Source organism: Mustela putorius, unplaced genomic scaffold (assembly GCF_011764305.1).
Source record: "Mustela putorius furo isolate JIRA1106 unplaced genomic scaffold, ASM1176430v1.1 tig00000430_pilon_pilon_pilon, whole genome shotgun sequence".
NCBI lineage: Eukaryota > Metazoa > Chordata > Mammalia > Carnivora > Mustelidae > Mustela > Mustela putorius.
Window position 1 is genome coordinate 7,670,781 of NW_025421377.1, and position 27,885 is coordinate 7,698,665.

Genomic DNA, 27,885 nt, shown 5'->3' on the forward strand with positions numbered 1-27,885 from the left:
TAAATAAAGTGGACCATTCAGGATTGTTTCCATTTTTCCACTGAAAAATGCAGCAATCAGGCTTGCAGCTGTTCGCACCATATCGCTGAATCATCTTTTGGGGTTCTCTTACAGGTCGGCGAGTCAGACCAGAGACAGGACAACCACTGAGCGCCAGCGTGACCCCGCCCCCTGGGCGTGTCCTGGGCGGGGCCGCGCACGTCCGCGTCCCGCGCTGCGTCACCGACGTCCCGCCCACCTGGTGTGCGGCGCGCGAGCGGCCGCTGCAGCCCAGTCGGGTGGTTCTGGCCCTTGGGAGCACGGAGGCCCGGCGCGTCGGCTATGGCTCCCTGGGTCGTGGCCGAGCTCTGGGCGCTGAACCCGCTGCGCGCTCTGTGGCTCACGCTGACCGCCGCCTTCCTGCTGACCCTGCTGCTGCAGCTAGTGCCGCCCGGCCTGCTCCCGGGCTGCGCGCTTTTCCAGGACCTGATCCGCTATGGGAAAACCAAGCGTGAGGGGCCGTCGCGCCCGGCCGCCTGCCGGGTCTTTGATGTGCCCAAGAGGTAACCGCGCCCCGGCTCGAGCCCGGGAAGCCGAGGCGCGGAGAGCCCGGGGCGCCCGGCTCCGGCAGCCGGCAGGGGGCAGCAGAGGCGGGCGCGGGGCCGGCGCGGCCCGGGCCCGGGAGGCCCTGACAGGTCTCCGGGCGCGGCGGGCCTCGGCGGGTCTCTGGGGGCACGGCCGCGTCCGCGTCGTGGCCCGGGGGGCCGAAATGCCCCAAGAGCCCGCGGGCACCGAGGATGCTGAGCCGCGCGTGAACGTGAACGTGTGGCCGCACCGAGTCTTCCCCTGGGGGGAAGTAGCGCTTCCGAATGTAGGCCTGGTCACCCGGTGTCAGGTTATAGCCTTTTGGTCCCAACGTTTCCTTTTCGCCCTCCCCTGCACTGTAGGGCTCGATCTAACTTGAGGTCACTCACTTGTAGACTTGAAGGCAGGCCCGCCCTTCGCCTGTGCTTCTCTCGTTTGTCTCCAACCTTCGAAGTCAGGACGAGGGGCGAGCCGCTGGTCACAGGGCGGCACCTCCTTCGGCCACACCGACCCTCCTCCCTAGCACCTTGGCCCAGGACTGCACATTTTTGTCGAGACTGACCCCGAAGCTTTGACTTTCAACAGGTTTCATAACCAAGTTCAATGAAAGATTAAATCTAAATCGTTAGGGCTTAAGTAGGGGTCTTTCAGAATTGTAAAGACTTGTAGTTTGCTTTTGTTTGGGGTTTTTTATTGTTTTGCTTTGAATTCAGAACATAGCTGAGAAGAGTCAGCCAAGCACTTCTAGACGGTAGGAGAACAGCAGTGGCTCTTCTGTCTTGAAGGTGCATCGAAAGTTGAACATGTAGGAAGGTATCTGGAGGAACGTGATAAGGTTTCAAATGTATTAAAACCCCAGGGTTATCGCTTGAACCTCTCAGAGACAGGGTCCCAGGTCCACAGACAAGAATGCGGCTGAGCGTAACTTGGCTTCTGAAACGTGGATAATCGCCCCCACTTTGGTCTGTTGGGAGAGAGATTCCTCAGGTGTTAACACTGAGAAGGAAGATGTAGGACATTCACAGGAAGAGGAAAGGGAATGAGGCCCTGGGAAGAGGTAGAAGTATTTAGGACGAATTAGTCAAACCCTGTATTTATTAGAGGCTCTTTTTAAGCAAACATTAGCCATTATCCTATTTTTAATCGTTTGATTGCAGTACAGCCTTTTGGGCTTTATAGCAATGGCATTCCCAGATTATCATTTTTTACTGTTATAAAGTGAAGCAAAAATATTTCTTAGTGTGAATTCTAACAAATTGCTTTTCTGAATTTTGAAAAGGAGATTGATGTCCCTAGATTAAAGGACACATTTCAAGTCATTCCCTGCACTCCGCTGTTTCTCTGGCTCCCATTCCCCAGCTGTTAGTGCTCAAGCACTTGATTAGATGACAGCTAAGAAAACAGACCTGGTAGCTTTCCTTTATTCATTACTACTCTTTGGGCTTGTTGTAATTTCTCCCATAATTTACACCTTTTTATTCTTCTAGAATTCTAGATTAGAACCTCCCATGATGTCCAAATGATGTTTTGTTTTCATTTTTGGTTTTTTTTTTTTTAATTTAAACCATTTCTTTTAGTATTGGAAGAAGATAGAGCAAGTCCAGGCCAAGAAAGAAAGACAAATGTGCCTAGATACTATATTTAAATATTTTTCCTTGTGCAGAATTCAGTTGTACTCTTAAAAGTGAACCTGTAATTTTTATACTTAGAGGCAGCTGTAAATCATATTTCTGCATTCACATTTCTGCATCTAAAATGGTGCTTACATAATTTTGTTTGGGGTTAGTTTTTCCTAAGGAGGCAAGAATAAAACCTTAAATCAGTTCATGGCATGTTCAATTCCATTACCACTGTTGGGTAGGGTTTTTTCCCTAAATTAAGGTGATGGTACTTTTCTTGTTTTCCTTTTGGTTCGTAGATTGTTAATTTCCGAGAAAATCTGAATAAATAGGTGATGTCAACATGAGTCAGAATGCTCTTGACTTGTGTAATGTGTATAGAAGTACTTCTGCTTCTAAGTTTCAAAATGGTATCAAAGCCTTGCAATTGAATTGAGCTCTGGAAGCAAAGAGCCATCCAGACTTTTCTCCAGGGGTGCAGCAGTCATAACCAGGGGACCTGTGCACAGAATTCAGGGCAAACCTGAGTTAGAAAAAAAATTACATCTTTATTTCACTAATCTCTAGCCAAAATTTAGCATTTCCTTAATGATAAATGTATTTAATGAACCATGGTAGAATTAGCAGTACTTGCAATATGGTGAAAGATTTTTTATATCACATTAAAAATATTGAAGAGACATCAAAATATTTTCACCACAAGGATGAATCCCTAGATCTTGTTATTTGATACAATAATTAAGCACATATATTACTGTATCGCAAATTTCTTTTTCTAGTAGTTGTGTTACCTATATTTCAATATAATTGATTTCCTTGGTAATCCCTATGTATTTTATGATCGAAGTAACATTTTAAAAAGTGGCCAGTTCCCTTCCCCTGACTGCCAGTGGAGGCCAGGGAGGAAAAGTGTTAAGAACCCTTGCTCTAGACTATAAACTGGCCATAAATTTACATTGTCTTGTTTGTTACCATATCCCTGGTTCAGTGCCTGACAAATAATAAGGTCCTTGATCACTTTGTCTTGAATGAATTTAAGAAAAACAGGGTTTAGGTTTAGTTTGTTGATTAACAAAAGGTTTATAGAGTACTTACGTGCCAAGAGCTTTTGTTCTTATCAAACAGGCAGTAAATATGTAAACAGATCTTACAAAACAAGGTAATCTTGGACGGTAATAAGTGCATCAGAGGAAATCGAGCAGGATTACTTGATCACGAGCAAAGTAGGGTGGTTGTGACAGTGACAGTGACAACACTGGAGAGGATGGTAAGGGAGGGGTGGGGCAGGAGATGAGCTCACTGGGGGAGGCCAGGCTGGCTCTCCAGGGCCACGGTGGAGAGGAGATTTTATTCCGAGTGTATGGAAAGCCGCTGAACTCTTTAGGACAGGGAAGGAGGCGTGACATGGTGTGATTCCTGTTTTTGAAAGGGTGACTAGCCATTGTGTGGAGAAGACTGAGTAAGAGGCAAAAGGTCCAGGCAAAAGGCTTGCTTGTATAATAACACCTCTTTGCTATATAGGTGGTGACGACATTAAAGTACTTAGCACAGGCCAGGCACCTAGTCAGAACCAGTAAACATTAGTTCACTTCTTAGTTAACCCCATAACTCCCATAATGGGGCCTTGGATCAGTCTCAGCTATCTGCAAACCTGTATTATTAGATCCTGCCTCCTGGCTCAAAATCATCCAGTGGTTTCCACCTTACTCACAGGAAGAGCCCAAGACCTTATACTGTTTTGTTCCCATCACCTCACTGACTTTGCGACCTATAGTTAACCCCCATGTGGTGCCAGTCCAGCCCTGTAGGCCTCTCTGCTAGTCTTCTTTCTCACCTCAGGGCCTTTGCACTGCCTGTTCCCTCTATCTAGAAAGCTCTTTCCCCATATAGCCACACACATGGTTTATGTCCTTACTTCCTATAATTCTACTCAAATATTACCTTCTCAGTGAGGTATTGCCTATCCACCCTGTTTAAAAGTATAATTCTACCACCACCATGACTCCCCCCCGCCCCCATATTTCTTCTTCTCTTCCTGGCTTTCATTTTCTCAGTAACAGTAACTGCCTGGTGGAATACAATGAATTTTACTTTTGTGTGTGAGTGTGAGTATAAGTGCCATAAGGGCTGGATTATCTGTTGTTTTCGTTGTTGCAACCCTAGAGCAGTCCCTAGCTTCTAATTAGCCCTGAAATATTTATTAAAGCAGTGCTTGCTTGGTGCCAAGTCCTGTGTTACCATAAGGATCACCTTATCCCTCTTCCCACGGGCTTGGAAAACAGTGCTGCAGTTAAGTAAAGTGCCAAGGGAGGAAAAAGAGGGAGAATGTCTAAAACAAAAGGGGTAGACTTCTTAGATCTGTTGTTGGAGGCTAAAGGGGCCTTTTAACGTGGTATAAATTGACATATGTGATCCAGAGACAGAAAAGTTCAGGTTCATTGGGTCTAGGTTGCATGAATTAGAGGTATAGGGGTGTGGGGGCATCTGGATGGCTCAGCTGGTTGAGTGTCCAAATACTGTCCTCAGCTCCAATCTTGCTCTCAGGATTAAGAGTTCAAGCCCCGTGTTAGACTCCACGCTGGCCGTAGCACCTACTTTAGCAAGAAGAAAGAAAGAAAGAAAGAAAGAAAGGTAGTGCTACTGGGTGATTTTAACTTCAGAGTCATAGGGCTGAGTTTGGAGCTAAATGCTGCCACTTACTGTGTGACCTTGGATATGTAACTTAACATCTGAGCCTTCCTTTTCTCACCTGCCACAAAATAACCAAGTCAACTTTTTGTTAGGCAGAATTGTTTCTGCCAACTTACCAGAGGGATTTTTTTTTCTAACTTTAAAGAGAGTGAAGTGAATAAGCAATGCTGTGTGTGTGTGTGTGTGTGTGTGTGTGTGTGTGTGTAAAATATACATGACGTAACACTTAACATTTTAACCCTTTTCGGGTGTACAGTTCATTGGTGTTGTATACATTCACATTGCTGTGCAGCCATCACCACTATCAATTTCCAGAACTTTTCCATTAGCCAGAAGGATTTTAAAACCTGTTATTTAAGTCACTCTGCACACATGGCTCCCTGTCACACTGAATAAAAGCCAGGTCCTTATAAGACCCTACAGCATCTGCTTCTGCACACATGTGGCCTTTATTGTTCCTCAGAGCCTATGTGGTTGTCATTTCCTCTGCCTCGAAAATTCTTTCCCATAGACGCTCACTAAGGTTATTCATTCTAGCCAATATCACTTCCAGAGAGGCCATCTTTGACCCCCTCGGCCTCCCCTCTGCACCGTCTCTGCCCCCTAAACCAGTATTATGCTACATGTCTATAGGTTGATTCATTGACCATATGCTGAGGGTAAACATCAAGGCAGAGACCTGGTCTCTTTGCTCCCTGCTGAGTTCCCAGATCCTAGAACATTGCCCAGCACGTTCTAAGTTCTCAATAAATACTTGTGAAGAAATGAAGTAGGTAGAGTGGCTGGCCCAGAAGATGCTTTTCAGAAGTCAACCCCTCTCCTTTACATGGAAGCCTTCAGAGCAAGGTGCTCCTGACATTCTGCCTTGCTCCTGCAACTCAGACCACACCTGGGCTCAGTTCTAGGAAGCATGTCTTAAGAAAGACCCTGGAAGGCAACCAAAAACCGGTGGCCAGGTAGGGAAGGGAGTACTGGAAATATAAGGATGAACTTTGGAGGAAACTAAGCTCTTGAGCCTGGAGAAGATCGGAATGAGGAATAACAGGCTAGCTCGGCAAGGGCAGATCTAGTGATAGAATTTGTAACAGGAGTCAGGAGAACTAAATGGGTTGCTCTGGAATGATCAGATGAGATCAGTATTTGTCAGACCTGATTGTGGGCAGGGTCTGGGGTGGATGGGGCGGGGACTGCTGTAAAGTCTGATACAATCCTCTGGATCTTCTGGAAGAAGAATCCCTGAGCTCGGTCTATTTTGTTGTGACAAGGAAGAGGCTTGATACAAAGTGATGTGTTGAAGGCCACGGAGGACAACCTGCAGAGTCAGAAAGATTTTGAATTTACCTAAATAAAGAAAAGTAGGAGAAGGATGGGTAAAGGGACCTCAGAAGAACCTGTTAGGCCTTTGTGCCGCAGTAGGTGACCTCCTTTGGGTAAACCAGCATCCTCCTTCACATTAAGGGGACCTTGCTAACTTCGGTGTCCATTGGCGCTGGTTTTACTTGTATTTCATTTGTAACTGTGTTGATTACAGAATAGGCACTGTACTTGATGAAAGGTGTAACCATCAGGATTTGGTTCCTCGTTTTATGAGTTCAAGTCATGCTATTATAAAGTAATTTGGTCAACACAATTTCGGAAAAACACTGAATCAGAAAACCTTTAAGGCTTCTGGCAGCCCCGAGAGCTTGTGGTTTTGTAAATCTTGTGTAACAGGCTCTCTGGCTGTTGCAGCAACATTGCCCAGGATTTAGAAATCTTTCACACATTTGGCTTCTGTTGGCACAACCTAGGTTCTCTTTGCCAGGGTCTGGTGCCCCCTCTGTTGGAACTTGAGCCAATCCTCTCACCCAGAGATAAGAAAGGTTGCTAATTGACCCTCTTTCCGGGTTTGACAAGGTCAATCACGGTCTCGTTAACCTCAGGTGGCCTCTTTTTCCGGAGTTAACTGGTCCCATCCTTTGAAAGCAGATTTTAAAAGTCTGAACGTCTGCAGGATTCGGGTTCTATTAAAAAAACAAAAGTACACTTTAGGAAACGGGAAAAGAGGCTCCAGAGTCTAAAAATAGTCTTTCTGCTTAATGCTTTAAAGAGGACCTCCTCTGATGATCGCCTAACTGGTTTCACCTTGCAGGTACTTTTCTCACTTCTACATCATCTCAGTGCTGTGGAACGGCTTCCTGCTTTGGCACCTTACTCAGTCTCTGTTCCTGGGAGTGCCTTTTCCAAACTGGCTTCACGGTCTGCTCAGAATTCTCGGGGCTGCCCAGTTCCAAGGTACAACTCCAGGGGCTAGTTAGAACCGTGTCGTCCTGTTCCTGCCTTTCCTGCCTGCAGGGAGCTGTTCCTGGTATTTCACAGTCACCCTAGTCTCCTCCTGTGTGGGCCCCGGAAGTGGAGGGTGAGGCCAAAAAAATTCTGCGTGCCTCCTAACCCGGTGGCCACGGGGATGTCTCCATGTCCTTCACTGAGATCACAGCCGACCAAGGGTCCGCTCTTCATCCCTGCCTTCCCAGCGAGTGCTGTGCTGTGTACAAGACTGGCTGTGCTCCTTCTGATATTTTTAGTGCTATCGATATATTTATGCAGAAGTCTTTACACTGTGCGAAAGCTCTTGGGCTCCATTAGGTTGGCCTTGAAACATTTGTCATTTCTCTAGCTGAACCAAAACAGAATAACTCTTGATCACCAGTTAAAAATATCGGTTATCCTATAAGCAATAGTTATATAATAAAATTGGCTCTGAATAGTTGTTGATGATTATCAACAAATGATTATAAAATAGCCTTTAAATTCGCCTCACTCATCCTCAAATAAAGGATGCATGGAACAATTTTAGAAAGCAGGAATGGAAGGTGAAAACCGTAAGGCAGCCTCATTTAGTGTCAGGGAGAGGGTGAGGGGCTGAATTAGAAACAAATTGTCCTGGTGCTGTCTCTGTCCTTTGTTCCACCACTGGCTCCGTGGGAACAGTCCTTTTCTCCATAACCCGGGGAACTTGTTGCAAAAGATGACAGCCCGAGGGAAGAACTATGCACATCCTATTTGGAACCGGCAGAGAACTCAGTGGTTCCCACTTCACCCATTAAAAATGTCATCTTTCCCTTTGTTTACTGTGGGCCTAGCTGGGGTTCTGGAATTTAGAAGGTTGGTTGTGAGGAGTTTTATTTGTATATTTGTTTTAATCTATTCCCAAAGAGTTAAAACTAGGATTTGCTGTATTTAAAATAGAAAAGTAGGCAGTGCTATTCTGTACTGACAGAAGTCTAGATAGGGCTTACCTTTGTTGGGGGGAGGCAGTGCCTGGAGGGGAGACAAGGGAGCGCTGGTTGTGTTCTGTTTCTTGATCTGGATGCCGGATGTATGGGTGGAATAGGTTGGTTTCGTTTGTAAAAATTCGTTAAACTGGGGGCGCCTGGGTGGCTCAGTGGGTTAAGCCGCTCAGGATCCTGGGATTGAGTCCCGCGTCGGGCTCTCTGCTCAGCAGGGAGCCTGCGTCCCTATCTCTCTCTCTCTGCCTGCCTCTCCATCTACTTGTGATTTCTCTCTGTCAAATTAATAAATAAAATCTTAAAAAAAAAAAAAAAAAAGAAAGAAAAAAAAATTCGTTAAACTGTATCCTTAATTCTAATGATGGGTGTGTATGTGTCTGTGTGTGTGTGTGACATTCATTTAAAAAACAAAAACATCTAGGTGTTATGTCATTTTAAAAACTAGTACTTCTTCTGAATTCTTTTGGCAGACGGGTGGGAAGCAGGTAGAGGGATTGATCTCAAGGCTCACAGTCCCCTGAGAGTATGATTTTGTTTTTTGTTTGTTTAATATGGGAAAAAAAACGCATATTTCCTTCTGTCTATGTTCCTGTCCCCTTTTCTGCCTGTCTGGGTGCCTGTGTCTCATCTCCCCTGACCCAGGGATCCCACTGGGTGGGGTTATTAGAGGTCATCCGGGCATTCTTCGTGACCATCTTCATCTGGCTGTTAGCGCCAGGAACCAGAAGTCCACAGACATCAGGTTCTGCGTGCACAGACTCCTTTGCTGTGACATGCGTGTAACCAGAAGGCTTTCCAATGATGGGGAGGCCAGAGATCTGAGTTTGTCTCTAGTCAAATTCCTTAACTTCACTTGGCTTACTTCCTCATGACTTTAAAAAAAAGGTGTTAGGCTAGATGATGTTTTAGGGCCCTCTCCTAGCTCTAATCTTATTTAATACTCCATGGAACAGCAGGAAAAATAATAATGACTTTGCATTAATCCGGAAAGAGAGATGCTAACATGTTGCATTCTGAATTATAGGGGGTGAGCTGGCACTGTCCGCATTCTTAGTGTTAGTATTTCTGTGGCTACACAGCTTGCGAAGGCTCTTCGAATGCTTCTATGTCAGTGTCTTCTCCAATGCCGTGATTCACGTCGTGCAGTACTGTTTTGGACTCGTCTACTATGTCCTCACCGGCCTGACTGTGCTCAGCCAAGTGCCAATGGACGGCAGGAATGGTGAGTGGTCCCTGGGGTCTGTCAGCTGAGTCACTGGGCGTGTGAAGTGCTGTTCAGGCAAAGCACTCCACCAAGCTTGACAAAAGTTTGAAAACAGACCTGCCCAACCCACTTTGCATTTAAGAGTTTGAACCCTACCAGCCTTGGCAAAAGTCAGCGTGCCCAAGGGTATATACATTAACTATTACATAATTGCTAAAACCTGAGAGACACCAACGTAAGCGCTAATGCCTGTGGTAAAGACAGTCAAGTACCAGGTGTTGAGGAGGCTTGCTGTAAGGAGGAAGAACTGGGATCTGGGTCTTCCTTGGTGGGACTGAAGTCCGTGACCTCAGGCGGAGTTACTCTGGAAAGAAAGAGGGAGTATGGGCAAGAGTTGGGTAGGAAGCAGAGGAACACCCAAGAGCAGGAGAAAGGGTCGGCAAAGTTGCTCCACCAAAGGCTCAGTCTCCCTCGGGTGCGTGTGTGGAAGGGAAAGGGTGGTACGGGATTAAATCTCAGAGAACCAGAGGAGAAGGCGTGGCCTGGGCCGGGCGTGAACCGTTTGGATTTGAGGGAGTAGAGAGCCATTATGTTGCCATTTCGTTCTTGGGATGATTCTGATCATAACAAAGCTTTTCTTCAAGGGAGGCCGCCTGAGGGGAGAGGACAAAAGCGTACTGTGGAGAGTCCGAGTTGTGTCTGAACGTTGCTGAGCTCCCACTGGCCGGGCAAGAGGGAAGCAAAATCATGACCTTTGTTTATGAGGAGGAAATGAAGTGTGCTTTGCAGGGGGAAGGGAGGCTGGAGATCTAACATATAGGACTATCATTTTTGTAAAAACAATGCATGCTTTTTACACAGAACTCAAGTCATTTGGGGTGACTCACGTTAGTTTTTAGTGTTGAGGCGAAGTCACCCTGCTTCGCCTTGGGTGTCCTTCTGCCCACACACTGCAGGGCAGAGCATTCATGACTGTTTTCTCTTAGTTCAAGTCTTCGGATGTCCTGTCTGTCCGTGTAAATAGAGACCAAATTCTGGATGTTTCCGGTACTCAGTGAACTTTCTCCTCAGGTTTGATTTCGGCATCAGAATAGCCCCTTGAGCATCCTCTCTCTGTCGCTATAGCACAACCCCAAGGTCTCTTTGGCTTAAGGAATGACATTAGAGTACAATTTAGTAATGATTTTTCTTAATTCATGAATTATTTATGGGCTTCAGGCACTCAGCTAGCATCTCTCCATCTGATTCCCCTGAATTGAATCAAGTCAGTGTTTCCTCCCAAATGTTCTGCTGTGGCACTCATGTGCAGCCTGTATCAAGGTCTGATACATGGTGCACAGTGCTAGGATTTCCACCCAAAGAAGCTTTCCGAAGCACGCAGCTAACCTGCTAGCTTTCAGTCTGTTGGCCTCTGTTGGCATTACGTATCTCTTCTGGAGCTTTGTCTGCTAGCTTGATCCCAGCTTCTGCCTTCCCCACCAAATAAACAGTCAAGAAAAAGCAGCTGAGACACTCCCAGAAATAGCTTCCTAGACACGCCTTTCTGAAGCTGTCCTCTCTTTCACCTACTTGTCTTTCAAGAAGTCATATGCAGGCATTTGGGACAATATGAGGCAAACCGGTTTCAGGAATTCACTGAGAGAGAACACACAGGCATGTGTCAGCCATGGGGTCTGACAGGAATAGACTGAGTCTGAATACAGGCTTACTTAACCACCCTGAACCTCAGTATCTTCATCTGTAATCAGGGACGTATCCTGATTTCAGAGGGTTCTTGTGAAAAGGAAGAGAAAGGATGTCTACAAGCTGCCCCGTCATCTCCTGGTCTTCAAAGTCTAGAGGGTCTACCTTCAGCCACTTCCCATTACACTGTTGTATTTTATTTTCTCCTGAGTGCCCTCTCTACCTGAACTTGTGTTGGTCATCGGTTTGCCTACGAGTTTCTGTCTGTCCCTTGCCACTGGAACGTGGGTTCCTGAGGACTGAGATCTTACCTTACGTACTCACTGCTCTATCCCTGTGTGAGATGCCAGGCTCAGTAGACACTCAGTCAGTAAACAACGAATAAACAAATAGCTAAATACTACACAGATTGGATTCTCAGCCTTCCACTTGCCTCCCCTTTCCTGCATTATAATTCCAACTTATTCTTAGGAATCTTTCCCTCATAGGTACTTTCTCTGATTCAGAGTAGGTAACCTGACAGCAAAGAGAACTCTCAAACACTTGCTTCAGTTTTTAATCCTAAAATGACTTGCTCTTAAAGCCCTCCAATTTAAAACTATTTTTATATTTTGTTTATTTTTAACCTGTAAAAATATAACCTTTTCATTAAATGGCTAAGTCTAGTAAACATTAAGAGTCTATAGTAAACTATAGGCTTCTAAAAGAAATTAACACATGTAGACATTGGTGGACTCTCATTAGTCTTTAGCTGTCATTAGTCCTCCCTCCAGTGCCCATAGGGAATCGCATATTTTCGGTTCTCTTACCTGAATCAACTCTGTAGGGGCTGTCTCTTGGCTCCAGACCCTCAGGCTCTTCCCCACCATCAATCCAATCTGCAGTCAATGGACAGCTTTGTTTCTTCAGTCAAGTTCCTAACTAACCTGACTGCTTCCTGCTGATCATAAGGAAGTCCTGAATTTGCTTTTCTGATGCCAGTCCTCAGAAGACCTGCCTTCTTCCTGTCTTTTTGGTAGCTGGAGAAGAAAGAGGAAGATGATCCTTTGAGTGTTTCTACTTCTGAGCTAAAACTAACATGGTTCTCTCTAATCAGAAAAGGATAGTTTGTGTCTTCGTCTTGCAATTTACACTTCTTCTCTTTTGGGAAGCCCCACCGTGAGCTGTGACTTCTAGTGATTTTCTTCGTTGGCCGGAGCCAGTCAAGTCCGTGCTCTGCATTCAGTGTCTCCCCTGAATGGCTTAGGGTGGCAGCTCAGGGTGAGATTCCTTCAGAAAGTGTCTTACTGACAGTAGACCGTAAGAAAGAAGACACAACACCAGGTTTAGAAATAGAAATGGAAAGCAGTGTCACCACACAAGAGTGCATCACAAGAGTAGGACACAGAGCCGACCTCTGTGCTTGAAGCATTTAAAGAGGCAGCAGGAGAGCGTGTCCATGTGGCACTCTCTGTCGGGGGCCACTGAAGCTGCCCCTGGATGAGGAGCCTACCCCCTCACCCACAGGACAGCGCCCCCCCCCAACCCCCAGACCTGGTACATTCGGTCAGGATAATTTTCTAGTCATGAGGAACAAAATAGTGGGTAATTGTGTTCTCCTAACTGTATGGTTCTACTAGCTGTATCATTCCCCAAGCCTCTGAAATGTTGCAGCCTGGCTAATAAGCTAATTCTTTTTTTCTGTAGTCTATGTGATAGGGAAAAATCTCTTGATGCAAGCTCGGTGGTTCCATATCCTCGGAATGCTGATGTTTATCTGGTCGTCTGTCCATCAGTACAAGTGCCATGTCATTCTCGGCAATCTCAGGAAAAATAAAGCAGGTGAGGGGCCTTGCACAGCCATTGCGTGGGAAATCTGAACCCTCAGAAGTTAGTTATCTCTGTTCCTTTATTTTTTCCCCTCCTGCCCTAAATTAACGGACTCATCTATCAGATGCTCCTTTTTGACAAGACCTCTCTCTGGATCTCAATCTTCCCCTTTGTAAAACGAGAGCGTTATGCTGAAAGACTTCCCCGGCTCCATCTAGCCCTCACGCTCTATAATTCCATTCTGTGTCCACATCTGGGGGCCTGCACAGCAGACACGTGCCTAACCAGCACGTGAACATTCCCGTTACCCTGCTGAGTTAGGGTCATTCCAGCCGCAGCAAAAAAAAAAAAAAACCCTTAACTTTTTAGTTAGCTTGTTTTGACTTAGCACAGGTACAGTTTTCATTAGGTTTTTTGAAATACTAAGAGTGGAATAATACTATTCAGCATTTATCCAGTGCTTATTCTGTGCCAGGCCCGGTTCCGGGAACTTTACATAGAGTCTCACAGTGCTTAGTTGAGTTGGGGACAGTCTTATTCTCCCTTTACAAATGGGGAAACTGAGGCACCGAGCTGTTAAGCAGCTTTTCTAAAGTTCCACAGCATGTGAGTGGTAGAGTCAGGATTTGAGCTCATGCCTCTTAATGACTCTTAATGACTAGCTTGGAGGCCTAATGGAGAAACAGGTTTTCCTCTGTGCTTATTTTCAGTTGATAGTGTAACCTAGGCATGTAACTTTTTAATACATAGTAAGTTGACGTGGAAGTGTGACGGGAAATGGGTTTGCACACAGGTCAGCAATCTGAGTTTTTGGAAATGACTTGGGGCCTGAAGTGGTAAATTTTCTTTCTACAATTTCATTTGTTCAGGTGGCCTTCTGTTTCTGTTTCAGGGGTGGTCATTCACTGTAACCACCGAATCCCTTTTGGAGACTGGTTTGAATATGTTTCTTCCCCGAACTACTTAGCAGAGCTGATGATCTACATTTCCATGGCTGTCACCTTTGGGCTCCACAACTTAACTTGGTGGCTAGTGGTGACATATGTTTTCTTCAGCCAGGCGCTGTCTGCTTTCCTCAGCCACAAATTCTACAAAAGCAAATTTGTCTCCTATCCAAAGCATAGGAAAGCTTTCCTGCCATTCCTATTTTAAGGTAACCTCAGTCATGAAGCATGCAAACCAGGTGACAGGTGCGATTCCTCAGGACAACAAAGTCTAGGGACCAAAGCACAGTTTCTGCAAAACTGTTTGTAACTCTGCATTCCGTTTTTACACCCAAAAGTCTTCACCAAATGAGCAAAGCAAGACCCCGCAAGAAAATGAATCTTCAAAGAGGAAATCCTTCTGGCAGGCCTGGGAGTGCTGTGTCTGCCTTCTGAGATGCTTTATAAAACCAACCAACTGCTAACAAGTAGAGGAGACTTCTCCAAGCTGCCTCACAAGCAAGCTAACCAAGAATATGCCAACGGCTTCACACATGCACCTACGTCCCCAGAGGAAGAGATGAGACCATCCGTGGCTTTTTGTTGGGGACAGATGAGCTGGACTACATAAGAAGCAGTATAGCAGTGCGCAGTAACTGTTGCATTTCAGTAAAAGCTTTTGGAAATCACAATATATAATTTCACAGCAACAGATTTAGGGGAAAATGAGTTTCTTGGAGATAGTGTATACCTTCACATACAGCCATGAAGATTTTCAGTTACGTAACCAGCAACAGCGGTTTCCACTCCTCTCCCCTTCAAATCATAGGAAACCACTTTTATTTAATACTTCTTTTGACATGCCTTTCAAGGAAGTACCTTAAAAATGAAAGCATCTGAAAATAAAATATTTTTATATTTATGTGTAGAGCTCCTTCATGAATGGACTGACCTTCGCCGCAGAGGGGGCCAGTGCTGTAGCCTCGTTCGTGTGGAGTTACTCACACTGGATTAAGGTTTGCCTGAGTTTGAACTGTTTTAATAAAGTGAATCTGAAGATTTTTAGGAATAAAGTTTACATCAAAACAGTCTGTTCAAGAAAATACCCATGATTAGATCAAAGGGCAGTAAATGCATGGTTTAAAAGAAAAACAACAACTGGAAAAGTAGCACCACAGCCTGAGTAACTCTGTAAAAACCGCACATTTGTGCAGCACAGGATTTCCTGGCTTAGTGACGAAGGTATTAACTTGATGGCTTTTGTGCAGGTGTCATATTACTACTAGCTACTGAAGTTTTGCACTGATAGGTACCTTGCTGTGGGAGAAGGAACCTCATTATTATTCAGACGCATAACCAAGTGCAGTGAAAGAGCGTCCTCCCGCCCTCGTCCTTGGAGTAGTAAAAAGGAAGCTGCTAGACTGAGATTCTTCTTAATCTAAACTTGCGGTATAAGCACATGAAAGCACCTTCTAAAGTTCTAAAAATAATTCTGCTGTAGCCTTTTCTCTCCCGTCCATCAAATACCACCTCAGTGAGTTGCTCAGTCTCTTCCAACTGATGACCTATTTGTTTCATTTATCATTTGGGTGCGCCATCCTCAGGACCAGGACTCAGAGCTAAACTTTCCACACTGGAAATGTAAAGCATATTGCAATTTGGTCTTAATTTCCACACAAATGACACAAATGCTTTTTACTAGCAAACTCCTTGGGGGGAAACTGTATTTTGCTTTAGCATGTCATTTCAGACCCAGGTTAGTCTAGGGATTTGAATGATGTTCTGGAATTTCATTGTACTTCTAAGTGCAATGATGAGCTCCCCTGTGAAGAACCCTATCAGGGGCTATTAGACGGCATTCCCAGTCCCCAGTGTCCTTGTCTCAAGCTCACCACCCCCTATTGTCCCCTCCTGTCTGTCGCACTCACTTCCATGTCTTTTACTTTCCCTCTCCTATCCTTGGCCAAGCACTCCGTTTCCAGGTGAAGGCTAAAGAGGAAGTAGTGATGTCCTCAGAGGGGGTCAGAACAAAGTCGCATGGTCTTTGACAAAAGCTTCACTGTGGAGAACATCGGAGAATTGTGCTGTGCTTGGGAGATCACAATCGGCATTGTTCTGGGTGGTAGTGAAAATGCTCTCTGCGCCCCAACAGGGAGAGTGGGCAAACCCGTGCGTGGAGAAGCCAGAAATAGGCTGGGGCTGGAGGCCCTTGAGCTTCTGCCACCCTCGTCGCCAAGCCTCAACCTGTCATTCTGTTGCTCCTAAGGGGAAGTGACCGACTACCTCTCTACAGCATTCCCTGGACCAACTACCGACTGTAAAAGTGTGCTGAAAATAGCCTTTGCTATTTTTTTAAGTCTCCAAGCTGTAGCTCATCCTCTTTACTAACATTTGCCATCAGTGAGTGGATCACTTTTTCTCCACAGCGGCGTGTCCTGTGTTACATTTTAATATAATGAGTGATTACATTTTTAATATAATGAGTGATTATTGCTAGATAATAATAATTGCTAGATTATAGGATACTCAATAAATTAAGGAGACTATAAATGTTTGTATAACTACCTGAGAATTCAAGGACGTGAGTAATGCACCTCAAAGTGAACCAATATTTGAAAGAAGATCTTAAAATAGTAACTGAGCAAGTAGAAATTTTTTACACCTGTCTAAAGCAATTTTTTTAAGATTTAATTTATTTATTTGACAGACAGATCACAAGTAAGTAGAGGGGCAGGCAGAGAGAGAGAGAGAGAGGAGGAAGCAGGCTCCCCGCTGAGCAGAGAGCCCAATGCGGGGCTCAATCCCAGGACCCTGAGATCACGACCTGAGCCAAAGGCAGAGGCTTTAACCCACTGAGCCACCCAGGCGCCCCTAAAGCAATTTCTGCCCACTCTTCACATTGCTTATCAGGGGAAAAATCACTTAACTGGTTTTATAAATTATATATATTAGCCTAACCTAAGATTTTTTTGAATAAATGGACAAGAAGCAGGGGAGCTGGCAGTGATTCACAAATAATTCACGCAACACACATCATGTTTCCCAAATACCAATGATGTAGGAAGCCAGGTTTTGATTTTAGAGAAAGCAAATTTAATTATTCAAGTAAAAACTGAACTATAAAGAGCTACTATATGCACCGAATTAAGAAGATTTAGCGTTGAGTCTCTTCCTTGAAAAAGATTCTCGGGGCACCTGGGAGGCTCAGTCAGTTGAGCATCTGCCTTTGGCTCAGGTCATGATCTTGGGGTCCTAGGATTGAGTCTCCCTGCCTGCTCTCTCCCTCTGCCCCTCCCGCATGGTTGTGTGTGTGCTCTCTCACTGTCAAATAAAATCTTTGGAAGGAAAGGGGTGAGGGAGGAGAAGATACTAAACTCTTGAAGCCTGTAGACAATAAAAGAACACGGGGATGGGGGGCGCCTGGGTGGTTCATTGGGTTAAAGCCTCTGCCTTCGGCTCAGGTCATGATCCCGGGGTCCTGGGATGGAGCCCCCCATCAGGCTCTCTGCTCAGCAGGGAGCCTGCTTCCCCCTCTCTCTCTGCCTGCCTCTCTGCCTACTTGTGATCTCTCTCTCTGTCAAGTAAGAAAAAAAAAAAAATCTTAAAAAAAAAAAACGCAAAAAACACAAAGGATTTCTGAGCGGAAAGACAACCCTGCCTCCTGAGTCTAGCCCTCTGGTAAAACTTCATAGGATGTGTGTGGTTTTTATCAGGACTCCTTGGCCTATAGGACACCTTCCTGGGAATTAGAAAAGATATCACTCAGAACATCCCCATAGTAGCAGAGCATGACCTTTTGTGGGCATAGAAGGCCACTGGTGATGGGACAGCTGCCCAGTGAGCAGAGCTCAGGCTGGGCTCAGCCCCACTCAGTCTTTGTGTCTGGTGTCCTTTGTGCAGTATTCCTACCACACAACCTTCCATAGCATAGAGACCAGGTTCATTGTGCTGCCTGTCTGCAGATTCTGTTGACTCGGGGAAAAAAAAACAAAACAAAACAGACTTGATTTCATGGAATCATCTCATTGAGAAAGAAGAATAAAACTAGGAGAAGGTAGAATTAAGCAGCCTATGCAAAACATCTGTGCTTCCACTTACAGAAGGGGGAATCTGGTGGACAGCAGGTGAGTGACCCTCAAACAGTAGAATGTCGGTTTGGATGCCAGAATTCCAGCCCCAAACAGAGAAAATATTTTGCTTACTTTCTCACTACCAACTCCTGCCTTTGCAGCTCTTTGTTCTTGGACTGCAATTCCAACAGTCTTGCCACGCTACTGGGACCTTTGATCTGTTGATCTCATGGCATTTTTATAGTCCTTCACCCATAAGTCTTCTCTAATAGCCTTACCCTACTTAAATTCCAGGAAGTCACCATCATTCTTCCTTCACATTTATCTTCAACTCTTGCCTCTTGGCATTGCCTCTTCTTACTGATTTAGCAAAGCCACAACCCTGGTTAGATTTCCGCTCCTGCTGGGTATATGTGCCCACACAATTGAGCAGTGGCTAGAGAAATAACAGTCCACAGACAGCCCACTTCCAATTCATGACTACTAACCTCAACTGGTCTTCCATGGTGCAATCATACGAAAATTCTCTAGTCCATTCCCTCTCCCACTCGGCTGACTATGTTACATCTCTATCCCCAAGAAAATGAAGCTACTGGAAGAGAACCGCCCCCCACGCTACCACCACCTCCTCCACCCACCTAAGACATCTGTCCCTCCGTATGCTACTTTCCCTCCTTACTATTATTGAAGGATACTTTTTTGAAACGTAAAATCATGATCCTCATGCAAATATAAGATAAACATGTGCCAACAATTTTACTTTACTCATTAAGGAAGGAACCAGTAAATGTTAGAAACAATTCAAAGAAGACTTCCTAAAAGACACATATATGGGTACCAAGGCGTGCCAAAGTGAATGTAATAGATGCAAAATAATTGCTCAATCGTTTCAAAATTAGCCTCTTCAGCAGGGGAGGGAAAGCAATTGTGCCTCCATCGGACAAAATTCATTTGTATGTCTGTGGAAACTATTTGCATTCCTATCCATTTTCTAGGAGTTGTAAAATAGCTCAAAGACTAGGGGTAGAGAACCCAAAAAGTGTGCTAGGAGGGACACCAATACTATTTTTTGCTCACTTCAAAGTCCTCACAATTTTCTCCTGAAACTATAAACTGTCTCTCTGGATTTCTTCCTAAAGCTAGGTCCCCCTTCTTGAGCACCAGATTCTACCCAAGGAAAATACTTGGCCATTCTTCCTCCCGCTAAATCATCACATTTGCCCTTTCCTCAACATTTCTAGAAGCAGACAGGTACCTTTCTAAAACCTTCTAATTCCATTTCCCTCACTAGATAACAAAGCCATTCCTGGGGGTTTGGTTGGTTGCTTTGTGTGCTGGTTTTGGTTTTAGTTCTTTTGCAGCAAAACTAGAAAGATTGGTTATATTCTCACTAGCTTTGGTTCTCTTCCTACTGTTAAGCCCCCTTTCATAGATCGCATGACTCCAGCAAAGGAGAGCTTTCTGTAGACCACATGACTCCAGTGAAACTTCTCATGGAAAGATCTCCAGGGACCCCATTAAACCTGGTGGTTGCTTCTCGGGATCTGTCCTGACACAGCAGCAGCAGCTGGTCACTTGCTCTAATCATTTCCAAGACACAACACCCCTGGGTTCTCGTCCAAGCTCCCCGGCTGCTCCCACTCTCCTAACCTACCAATGCTTGGAGTGCGATGATTCGAAGTTCCTGGTCCCTTTCTCTCCCTGTAGTTGGTGATCTCATCTGGTCTCTTAAATGCTGTTTATATGCTGACAACTCCTGTGTTTAGGCATCTGACCTAAACACCACTCCTGACCTCTGGGCTCATATACCCAATTGCTTATTTAGCATCTCTACTTGATATATAAGATATCTCGAGTTTTGACATGATTGAGCTAGTTTCTGATTTTCTATTCCCCACACCTGATCCACCTACTTTTTATTTTCTCAAACCAACATGATGGCGTCTTCCCTGACGGTCCTTCCACGCTCCACCAGCCGGTCTGCGGTTCCACCCTCAGAACACATCCAGAGTCCATCCCTGTTATCATAACTCTCCTGACTACCATCTTGATCTGGGCTGCCATCACTTCTTGCCTAATTTACCACAACAGACTCCTAATCGGTCTCTCTGCTTTCTCCCTTATTCCTTCCGGCTGACTTTCAACACAAGCCAGAGTGATCCTTCAAAAGCCTGATTCAGATCATGTCATACTCTCTCGAGACCTTGCAATGGCTCCCACTTTTTTTCAGATAAAGGCCCAAGTTCCTATGATAACCTCCTAGCCCCCACATGATCTGGCCCCCAGTCAGTCACCTCTCTTTCTCAGCTCCTCGTGCCCTCATCCACGCCTCCACGCTGTGGCCTCCGTGCCCGTCCTTACACGTGTCAGTCCTGCCCCTCTGGTAGGCCTTGGCACTGGCTGTGCCCTCTGCCTGGAATGTTGTCCCCTAGAAAGCGGCCACACGGCTAACTCCCTCACATCCTTCGAGTCACTGTATTTGTATCCTATCGCTGTGTGACCAAGTACTCCAGCTTCAAACAGCAGACCTCTGACTGTTTCTGGGCCTCAGGATTTCAGGAGCCACTGTGCGGGGTGCCTCCATCCCAAGGATTTACTGCAGTCAAGGTGGCACCTGGGCTGAGATCTCAGCCGTAAGCTCCCCTGGGGCAGGACCCACCTCCCAGCTTGCTCACCTGGCTGTCAGCAGGATTCAGCTCCCTGCGAGCTGCTGACCTAACGGCCAGGAGCCTCCCTCAGCTCCCCGCCACGCAGGTCTCACCACAGAGCAGCTCACAGCACAGTACCCAGTCCCATCAGAGAGAGCAAGCACGGGTGTGCAAGACGGGAGACACCATCTCTTTGTAGCCTGATCTTGGAAGGGACATCCCGGTGCTCTTGCCAAATCCCGTTTGTTGGAGGCAGTCACGAGTTCCAGTCCACATCCAGAGGAAGGGGATTATACAAAGGCAGCATGGCCAGGAGATGGGGATAAGGGGAACCATCCAAGAGCCTAATTACCACAGTCACCTTCTCAGTGAAGTCACCTTCTTACTTAAAGTTGCAGCCTAGCTCTCTCTCGTTTCCAACCCCCTTTGGTCTTAGAAGCATTAACAAACACTGTTTTGAGCCACTTCATTTTGCGGTGGTTTGTTCAATGGCCAAGAGCTAACGGATGCTCTCTCTTCTAAAAAAAATCTCTCTAATGTGCTTTTTCACTTATGTTTATTATCTTATTGTCTGTCTCTCTTCATTGGAAACTAAAATGTTGTTTGGGGATTTTCTGTTTTGTTTTGTTTTGCTCGCAGATGTATTCCCAGCCCCAGCAGAGTGTCTGGTACATAATAGACACTCAATAAATATTCATCTAGAGAATGCTTCTGTTGTCACTGTTTTCTGCATAATACTAATCTCCTGCCTTTACTTTGTTGCAGAATTACAATAATACCTGCTTGATGAACACTGAGCATCGTTTCTATTCACATGTATGAAAAACAATCATCAATTGTGCATTTATACCACCCAGAAGCCAGTAACAGTTATGGTAAAATTATGGTAAATACAATGAAGTTTGGTCAAAAGAAATGCTTAGGAATCCATATATTGTTACAATCCCACCCTCATATATTTATCAGGTTTTATAAAAGAAATGCAGCATTTATGGGAAATTGGAATACATACATTTATTCTTCAAAATATTAAGATTAAAGCCTGTTTAGTGAAGAGGAAAGTGCTTACTCTTCAACATGAAGCCTGTATCTTTCATTCTTGTTCCTCTCCTACACTTAAAAAAAAATCGGCACTTTGAGATTTTTTTTTTTTTTGCTTCTTGACCTCTAGACCTATTACTCTGTGGCCTGCTATAACTATGACCATAATTTTTGACAAGTGTTTTAGATAAAATGTTTGAGGTTAAAAAAAAAACAAAAACCCACGCCAGGGAAGTGTATAATTCAATAAGTTGGAAAGCACTTAATCGATCCTCCATAATACTCCTTCAATCCTGAGATTGTTTCTTTCAAGATATTATTTTTGAGTAATCTCTGCACCCAACGTGGGGTTCAAACTTACAACTCTGAGATCAAGAGTCACATGCTCCACTGACCAAATCGCCAGGTGCCCCCAATTCTGTGCTTATGAAATGGTGAGATTAAGTCATTTTCAGTGCAAAATATGACCCATGCTAATGATTGAAAAGGGTGGATGTTAGTTCAGTATTCCACTTCTCATTCCCACCTAATTGTGGCCAAATTGCATTTCCAATTCATCTTTCTCCCTTCCCATCTAAAATTATCTATTGGGGAAAAAAAAATAAAGCTAATAAGGAAACTGCTTGGGGAAGTGAGGGTGGATATTTGGTAGTATTTTGGAAATCAATAAAAAACAAATTTGCAATTGCCATGGGAAAAAAACCCTCAAAAAAATTAAAAATTTAAAAAAAAAAATTATCTATTCGAGTCTCCTTCCATGATTTTGCTTTCAAGACACAGGAAAAAATTTAGATTTCAGAGCCATCATGCAATTCAGGACCACAGCAGTTGGTGAGGGGCAATGAAATAAGAATGGATTCCCTTTCTTCTCTTCCATACTCCAGGGATTAAAATTCTGGGAGTAAACTTTGTTAGTGGATAGTGCCTTCCATGAAACCAAGCTCGGAAACTTGGAGATGGAAGAGACCTCAAAATTCCTGATATTTCTAAATAATGTATTAACCTTTATAAATTAATCTAAATCTATTTTGTTCATGATCTCAGTAACATCTTTGGTGATCTTGTATCCTCTAAGTTTATCATACAACTTTTGTCTTTTATAAAACTCTCTCTTTCATTCTTCAAAAGTTTTACTTTTCCAGAATTCCAGAACGTGTAGAGCAAATCAGTTTACTCCACCCACACTCATTGATAGTATATGCTCTAATATTTTTCCCTTCTCAGGACAACTTTTCAGGTTGTCATGTTATTAAATGTTATTATTCTTACTGTTGATTTACATGATGGGGACATGAGCTTTTAACTCAGATGAGTTTTGCTTGCATCCACTGGATTGCATCTTTATTGGGGTATGGGGATTTAGGTGCAGAAGCACCTGATAACATGAGAATATGTCAGAAATGAATACTCACCTGAGTATACCATTTGGGGCATACATGCTAATAAATTGTATTCATTAATAGGGTATAGACTTATCAAGATGAAAAGGCATTTGGGGATATGGATAGACTTTAAAACTGGTTAGTAGAGGTTCACAAGGACATAGTTACTCTTGAGCATTGTATTGCCTTACAATACTCAGGACTGCCTGTCATTTTCATGGCTTGACAAGGTCTGTCTTCATGACCATAAAATCTAAACTCTTTTATAGTGAGTGAAACAATAAAGACCTCAAGGCAAGTTCTTCTGCTCCTTGATGGAGCAACAGAACCCTGATTTGCCTAATGAAGAAGAGAGTATTTAATTAAAAGTTATGGGCCCAGTTAGAAAGCTCGCTCCTTTCTTCCTGTTGCACTTGCATAAACAGACCCTCTGAATTATAGTCAAATCATGAAGCCACATTAGTTGCTTGCATGACTTCCACAAGTTTCAGGAAACATTAAGATGCCATTGTCTAGGGGTACCTGGGTGGTTCAGTGGGTTAAAGCCTCTGCCTTAGGCTCAGGTCATGATTCCAGGGTCCTGGGATCGAGCCCCGCATTGGGCTCTCTGCTTTGCAGGGAGCCTGCTTTCTCCTCTCTCTGCCTGCCTCTCTGCCTGTTTGTGATCTTTGTCTGTTAAATAAAATCTTTAAAAAAAAAAAAAAAGATGCCATTGTCTAAATTTATACTTACAATAAAATTCAGATTTACATAAAACTAATTGAGAAATTAAATCTGTTGGGAGAAACGGTTCCACAAGAATCAACACTTCCGAAGTACCAAAATGTGTATTTCAAAATAATTTATTAGAAAGTTATCTTAGTGTTGTCACAGCCTATAAAACATTCTTAGCAGTTGCATCAACAGAAAGATCTTTTCCAAAATGAAAATGATCTACTTGAGATCTTGCAGTTGCCAAGAGTGACTGATGTTCCTTTCAGTCATATCTACTGAAAAAGAAACTGCATGCAATGAATTTCTTATCTATGGAAAATGCAAAATAAAATGACAGGATACATCTTGGTGAATTTGCAGACTAGTAAGCCAGAAGAATTTCATAGTCAATCAAGATAATCACATTAATGAGCTATTATTATTTACTGTGTTATAATTATGGCATATTATTACATATTATTTTACAATTCTTAAATTCATGTAGTTATTCATGTGTCACATTAGTACCTTCAATTAAGTGCACTTTTCCCCCCGCATTTGCTTTTTTTTTTTTTTTTTTTTTTAAAGAGAGAGAGTGTGAGTGAGTGAGGAGGGAGAGGCAGAGGGAGGAGAGAACCTTAAGCAGGCTCCACACCCAGCGCAGAGCCCGACCCAGGGCTTCATTGCACGACCCTGAGATCATGACCTGAGCCAAATATCAAAAGTGGGACGCTTAACTGACTGAGCCACCCAGGCTCCATTTTCCCTGCTTTTTAAAGAGGTCCCACATTTTCATTTTGCACTGGGCCCAACGAAGTATGTAGCCACCCATGACTGCATGACAGGTGTTTGTCGTAAGCCATTCCTGAAGACAGTTCACAGCTACAAATGCTTAAAAAGTGTAGAGAAGATCACGAAATGCAAGAAAATGCATGTTCTTAATGTGTTCCATACAAAACTTAGCAGCTAGTAGACATGTAATCTATGTTAGGAGTAAAACAATGTAACAGTGTGAGCTGGAGTGCAGACTTCTGCATAAGGAAAAATCTGTTTCTGTTTGATCCAAAACAGATGTCATGAAAGAACAATTTAGGACAATTCCTCCAATGGGTTGGCATACTCATGAAAATTATGGTTTCTGCCATCTAAAAGAATGAGTTTATCAAGGGTAAACTTCCTTTCAAATGAGGGTGAAACTCAGGTGCATTATTAAAAGTAAGCCTGTCTGACTACCCTTCTATCAGCATTCTCTGATTTCTGACTAGAGAAAGCTATTTTTCCAAAGATCTGAGAAATGGTCACCATGGCATGGGTCCCCCTTCTACTCTTGGTTTCTTCTGAAATGACTCCTTCTAGTAACTGCCTGAGAAACAAAATCACAATAGAGAGGACTAACATTTGAGAGTGAAACAACAGGGAATAGAACTTACACCAGATAAATCAAATTTGCGTCTCATAAAGCTAAAAAAGATCCACTTATTATAATTATAATTGTTTTAATTTTTGTACAACAATTGTTGTATAAAATTCATTTATTGCAAGAATTATGAAACATAGAAAAGATGCATTTTTACCCAAAACAATTTTACTTCTATCTTCTTATCTTTTAATAACATAATGGATTCTTAAGTGGTATGATTTGTACGTCAGTGCTTTTAATGGGCACATTTTAGCCCCATTTCTAATGCTTGTCTTCTTAAAATAGACTGAGAAAAGGTGCGTGTGTGCACAGAATCACAGTGAAAGGTATCATCACTGTTTAAAAATCAGGAAGAACATTGCAATACATACAAGAATCAGAAAGTGAACATGCGTAATACAAACAGGTTTATGAGATATAGATATATCTTATAAGATACATTTTATATACTTATATGTATCTTACAAGTTTTTTGCATCATGCCTCCGTTTTCAAGGCTGACTCTATCAAAGTTAACTTTGAAAGACAAAAACAAGGGAGGAAGAGCTGTCTGAGGAGTGTGTGGACAAGAGTGGCCTTCCTGGGTGAGTGGCAGCGATTAAAGACCGAAAAGCCATGGGACATTTATTAGCCCGGGCTCCCTAACTTCCTACCCACCTCTCTCTCCTGGGCCTCTCTAAAGGGCTACTGAGTGCCAGAAACCAGGATTTTATAGTAAAAGTAATGTAATAAGTTAGAAAGGGGTCAGAGAGGAAACAACACAGTGATGTGTGTGTGTACACACACACACACACACACACACACACACACACACACGAGACCAGCTATCCGTTTCGGTAAAATCTCCCAGGAAGGGTGGGGCTTTGGGACGTTCCCTGCAGGCTTTTTGTTACCACATGGGTGTGGTTCCGGTTCTATGGAGGGTGTCTGGCTCGGGTACTTCCATACTGTAGGTCTATAAAGGACCAAGCTTCCTGCTCCAGCATGTGGAGGAAGGATAACAAACTGGCAGGCTGCCAGCCAAACCCAATGCACAGATAGGTAGTTTTTTGTTTTTTGTTTTTTTTTTTTGAATTTGAATTAGTGACTGTAATAGTTAATATTATGTGTCAGCTTAGCTAGGGTATGGTGCTTAATTATTTGTTCAAAACCTAGTCTAGATGTGTCTGTGAAGATATTTTATAGATGTGATTAACATCTACAATCACTTTTTATTTTTTAAATTTTATTTATTTGTTTGAGAGAGAGCACGAGGAGGAGAGGGAGAAGCAGACTTCCTGCTGAGCAAGGAGCCCAACGTGGGACTCAGTCCCAGGACCCTGGGATCATGACTTGAGCCGAAGGCAGACGCTTAGCGAACTGAGCCACCCAGGAGCCCCTACAGTCATTTAAAAAAATATATCTTCTAAGTAATCTCCATACCAATATGGCGCTTGAACTCATACCTTGAAGATCAGGGGTCATGTGCCCCACCGACTGAGCCAGCCAGGCACCCCAACAGATGTTGTGATCATTTTAAGTGAAGGAGATTTCCCTCAAGGATGTAGGTGGGTTGAGAGAAAAATATGAGGTTACCTGAAGAAGGAATTCTGCCCCAGAACTGTAATAAAAAAATATTGCCGAGTTTCCACCTACTGGCCTGACCAAAGCATTTCAGCCTCACTAGCCCCTAATCACTTGAGCCAAAGTTTTAAAATTAATTTATTTCTCTCTCTATGTACACACACACACACACACATTTGTTTTATTTCCCAACTTCCATTGCAATAACTGTGGCCATGGGGCTAGGTTCTCGCCCAGATATAAACAGATGTGCTTTCTGGCAGTTCCTTAAAAGACACTTGTGTCCTCTTCTTTCTCCAGCCAATCCTCCATCCTGCTTCCTGAAACAGGCTGCTAGGACCTGGAGGTAAAGACGCAGCAGCCTAGGCAGGATAGAGCAGAAAGCTGGGAAGAGCCCAGATCACTCATCACCGTGGAGCTCCTGAATTAGTTCTCAACTGCCTCTTGCAAGAGAAAAACATTCCAATCTAATTTACCCTAGATGCTGTTTTGGATTTTCTCTTATATTTAGTGGAGTATAATCCTAATTCAAAAGCCAGGAAATTTTGCATAAAAATTTTGCATCATTTTCCACAGGAACGTTCTCGAATTGGTGGAGTCCACAAAGGAAGATGTTTCTGGTGGAACTGAGGCACTCCACCACCCTTGAATGAACTTGAGGACACCGGGATATAAACAGAAAGTAGGATGAACTCTGTCGCTCAGAACTAGGCCAAAGACAAAGAAGGCACAGAAGACCCTTCAGAGCTGCTCAGGCCATTTGGGTGGATGTCTGAGTGCAGAATGAGACTGACCTTCAAGCATGAACGTATGACAAAATCAGAAATCTGTGCTTTTGAGCCAGACTGTGTCTATGTCTAGATCTGTCTTCATCTTTTCACTCTCACAATTTCATTAAATTAATGTTTTACTCATATCAGAGAGTGTTCTGTGGCCTGGCACTATTTTAGACCTTGGGGATACAGTGAGCAAAACAGGTAGGACTCCGGTCCTGATGGAGTTTATGTTTTGGTTGAGGAATACAGATAATAAATATAATGAGTAAATGGTCATAAAATCAGGACAAGTCCAGAGAGTGATAAGTACTATGAAAAAGCTAAAAAGAAGGAGGAGGAGGAGGAGCAGGAGAGACAGAGTGAGTAGGGGGAGGGGAGGGAGGGGTAAACCCACTTCAGAAGGATGGGCAGGAAGGTCTCCCTTGAGGAAGTGGTATTTACCCTACATGATCAGAAGATCTGAAGAAAGAGTGAGCCAAGGAGAGTAACAACAAGTACTGGACAAAGGTCTTGAGGTGAAAACAGGCTTG

The 27,885-nt window shown here is 43.9% G+C and overlaps 1 protein-coding gene and 1 long non-coding RNA gene across 2 annotated transcripts; both read left to right on the forward strand.

The window, feature by feature from the left end:
- The first annotated feature begins 211 nt into the window (after nucleotides 1-211).
- On the forward strand, nucleotides 212-14,684 carry SRD5A3 (steroid 5 alpha-reductase 3). Its single transcript, XM_004775510.3, has 5 exons — nucleotides 212-542; nucleotides 7,006-7,148; nucleotides 9,168-9,365; nucleotides 12,717-12,851; nucleotides 13,732-14,684. The coding sequence occupies exons 1-5, from the start codon at nucleotides 322-324 to the stop codon at nucleotides 13,989-13,991; spliced, it is 957 nt and encodes a 318-aa protein (XP_004775567.1). The 5' UTR covers nucleotides 212-321; the 3' UTR covers nucleotides 13,992-14,684.
- A 2,633-nt stretch (nucleotides 14,685-17,317) lies between these two features.
- Nucleotides 17,318-27,495, forward strand: LOC123392032. The gene is made up of 2 exons (XR_006606710.1): nucleotides 17,318-21,366; nucleotides 27,156-27,495. It is a non-coding gene; the product is annotated as an uncharacterized LOC123392032 (long non-coding RNA).
- Nucleotides 27,496-27,885: the final 390 nt, after the last annotated feature.

Excerpts from the sequence above, each read along its gene's own strand:
- SRD5A3 (XM_004775510.3), top strand. The coding sequence starts at position 322 with ATGGCTCCCTGGGTCGTGGCCGAGCTCTGGGCGCTGAACCCGCTGCGC. Across the intron at positions 9,366-12,716 it reads GCCAATGGACGGCAGGAATG|TCTATGTGATAGGGAAAAAT; the intron begins GTGAGTGGTCCC and ends TTTTTTCTGTAG. Across the intron at positions 12,852-13,731 it reads TCTCAGGAAAAATAAAGCAG|GGGTGGTCATTCACTGTAAC; the intron begins GTGAGGGGCCTT and ends TTTCTGTTTCAG.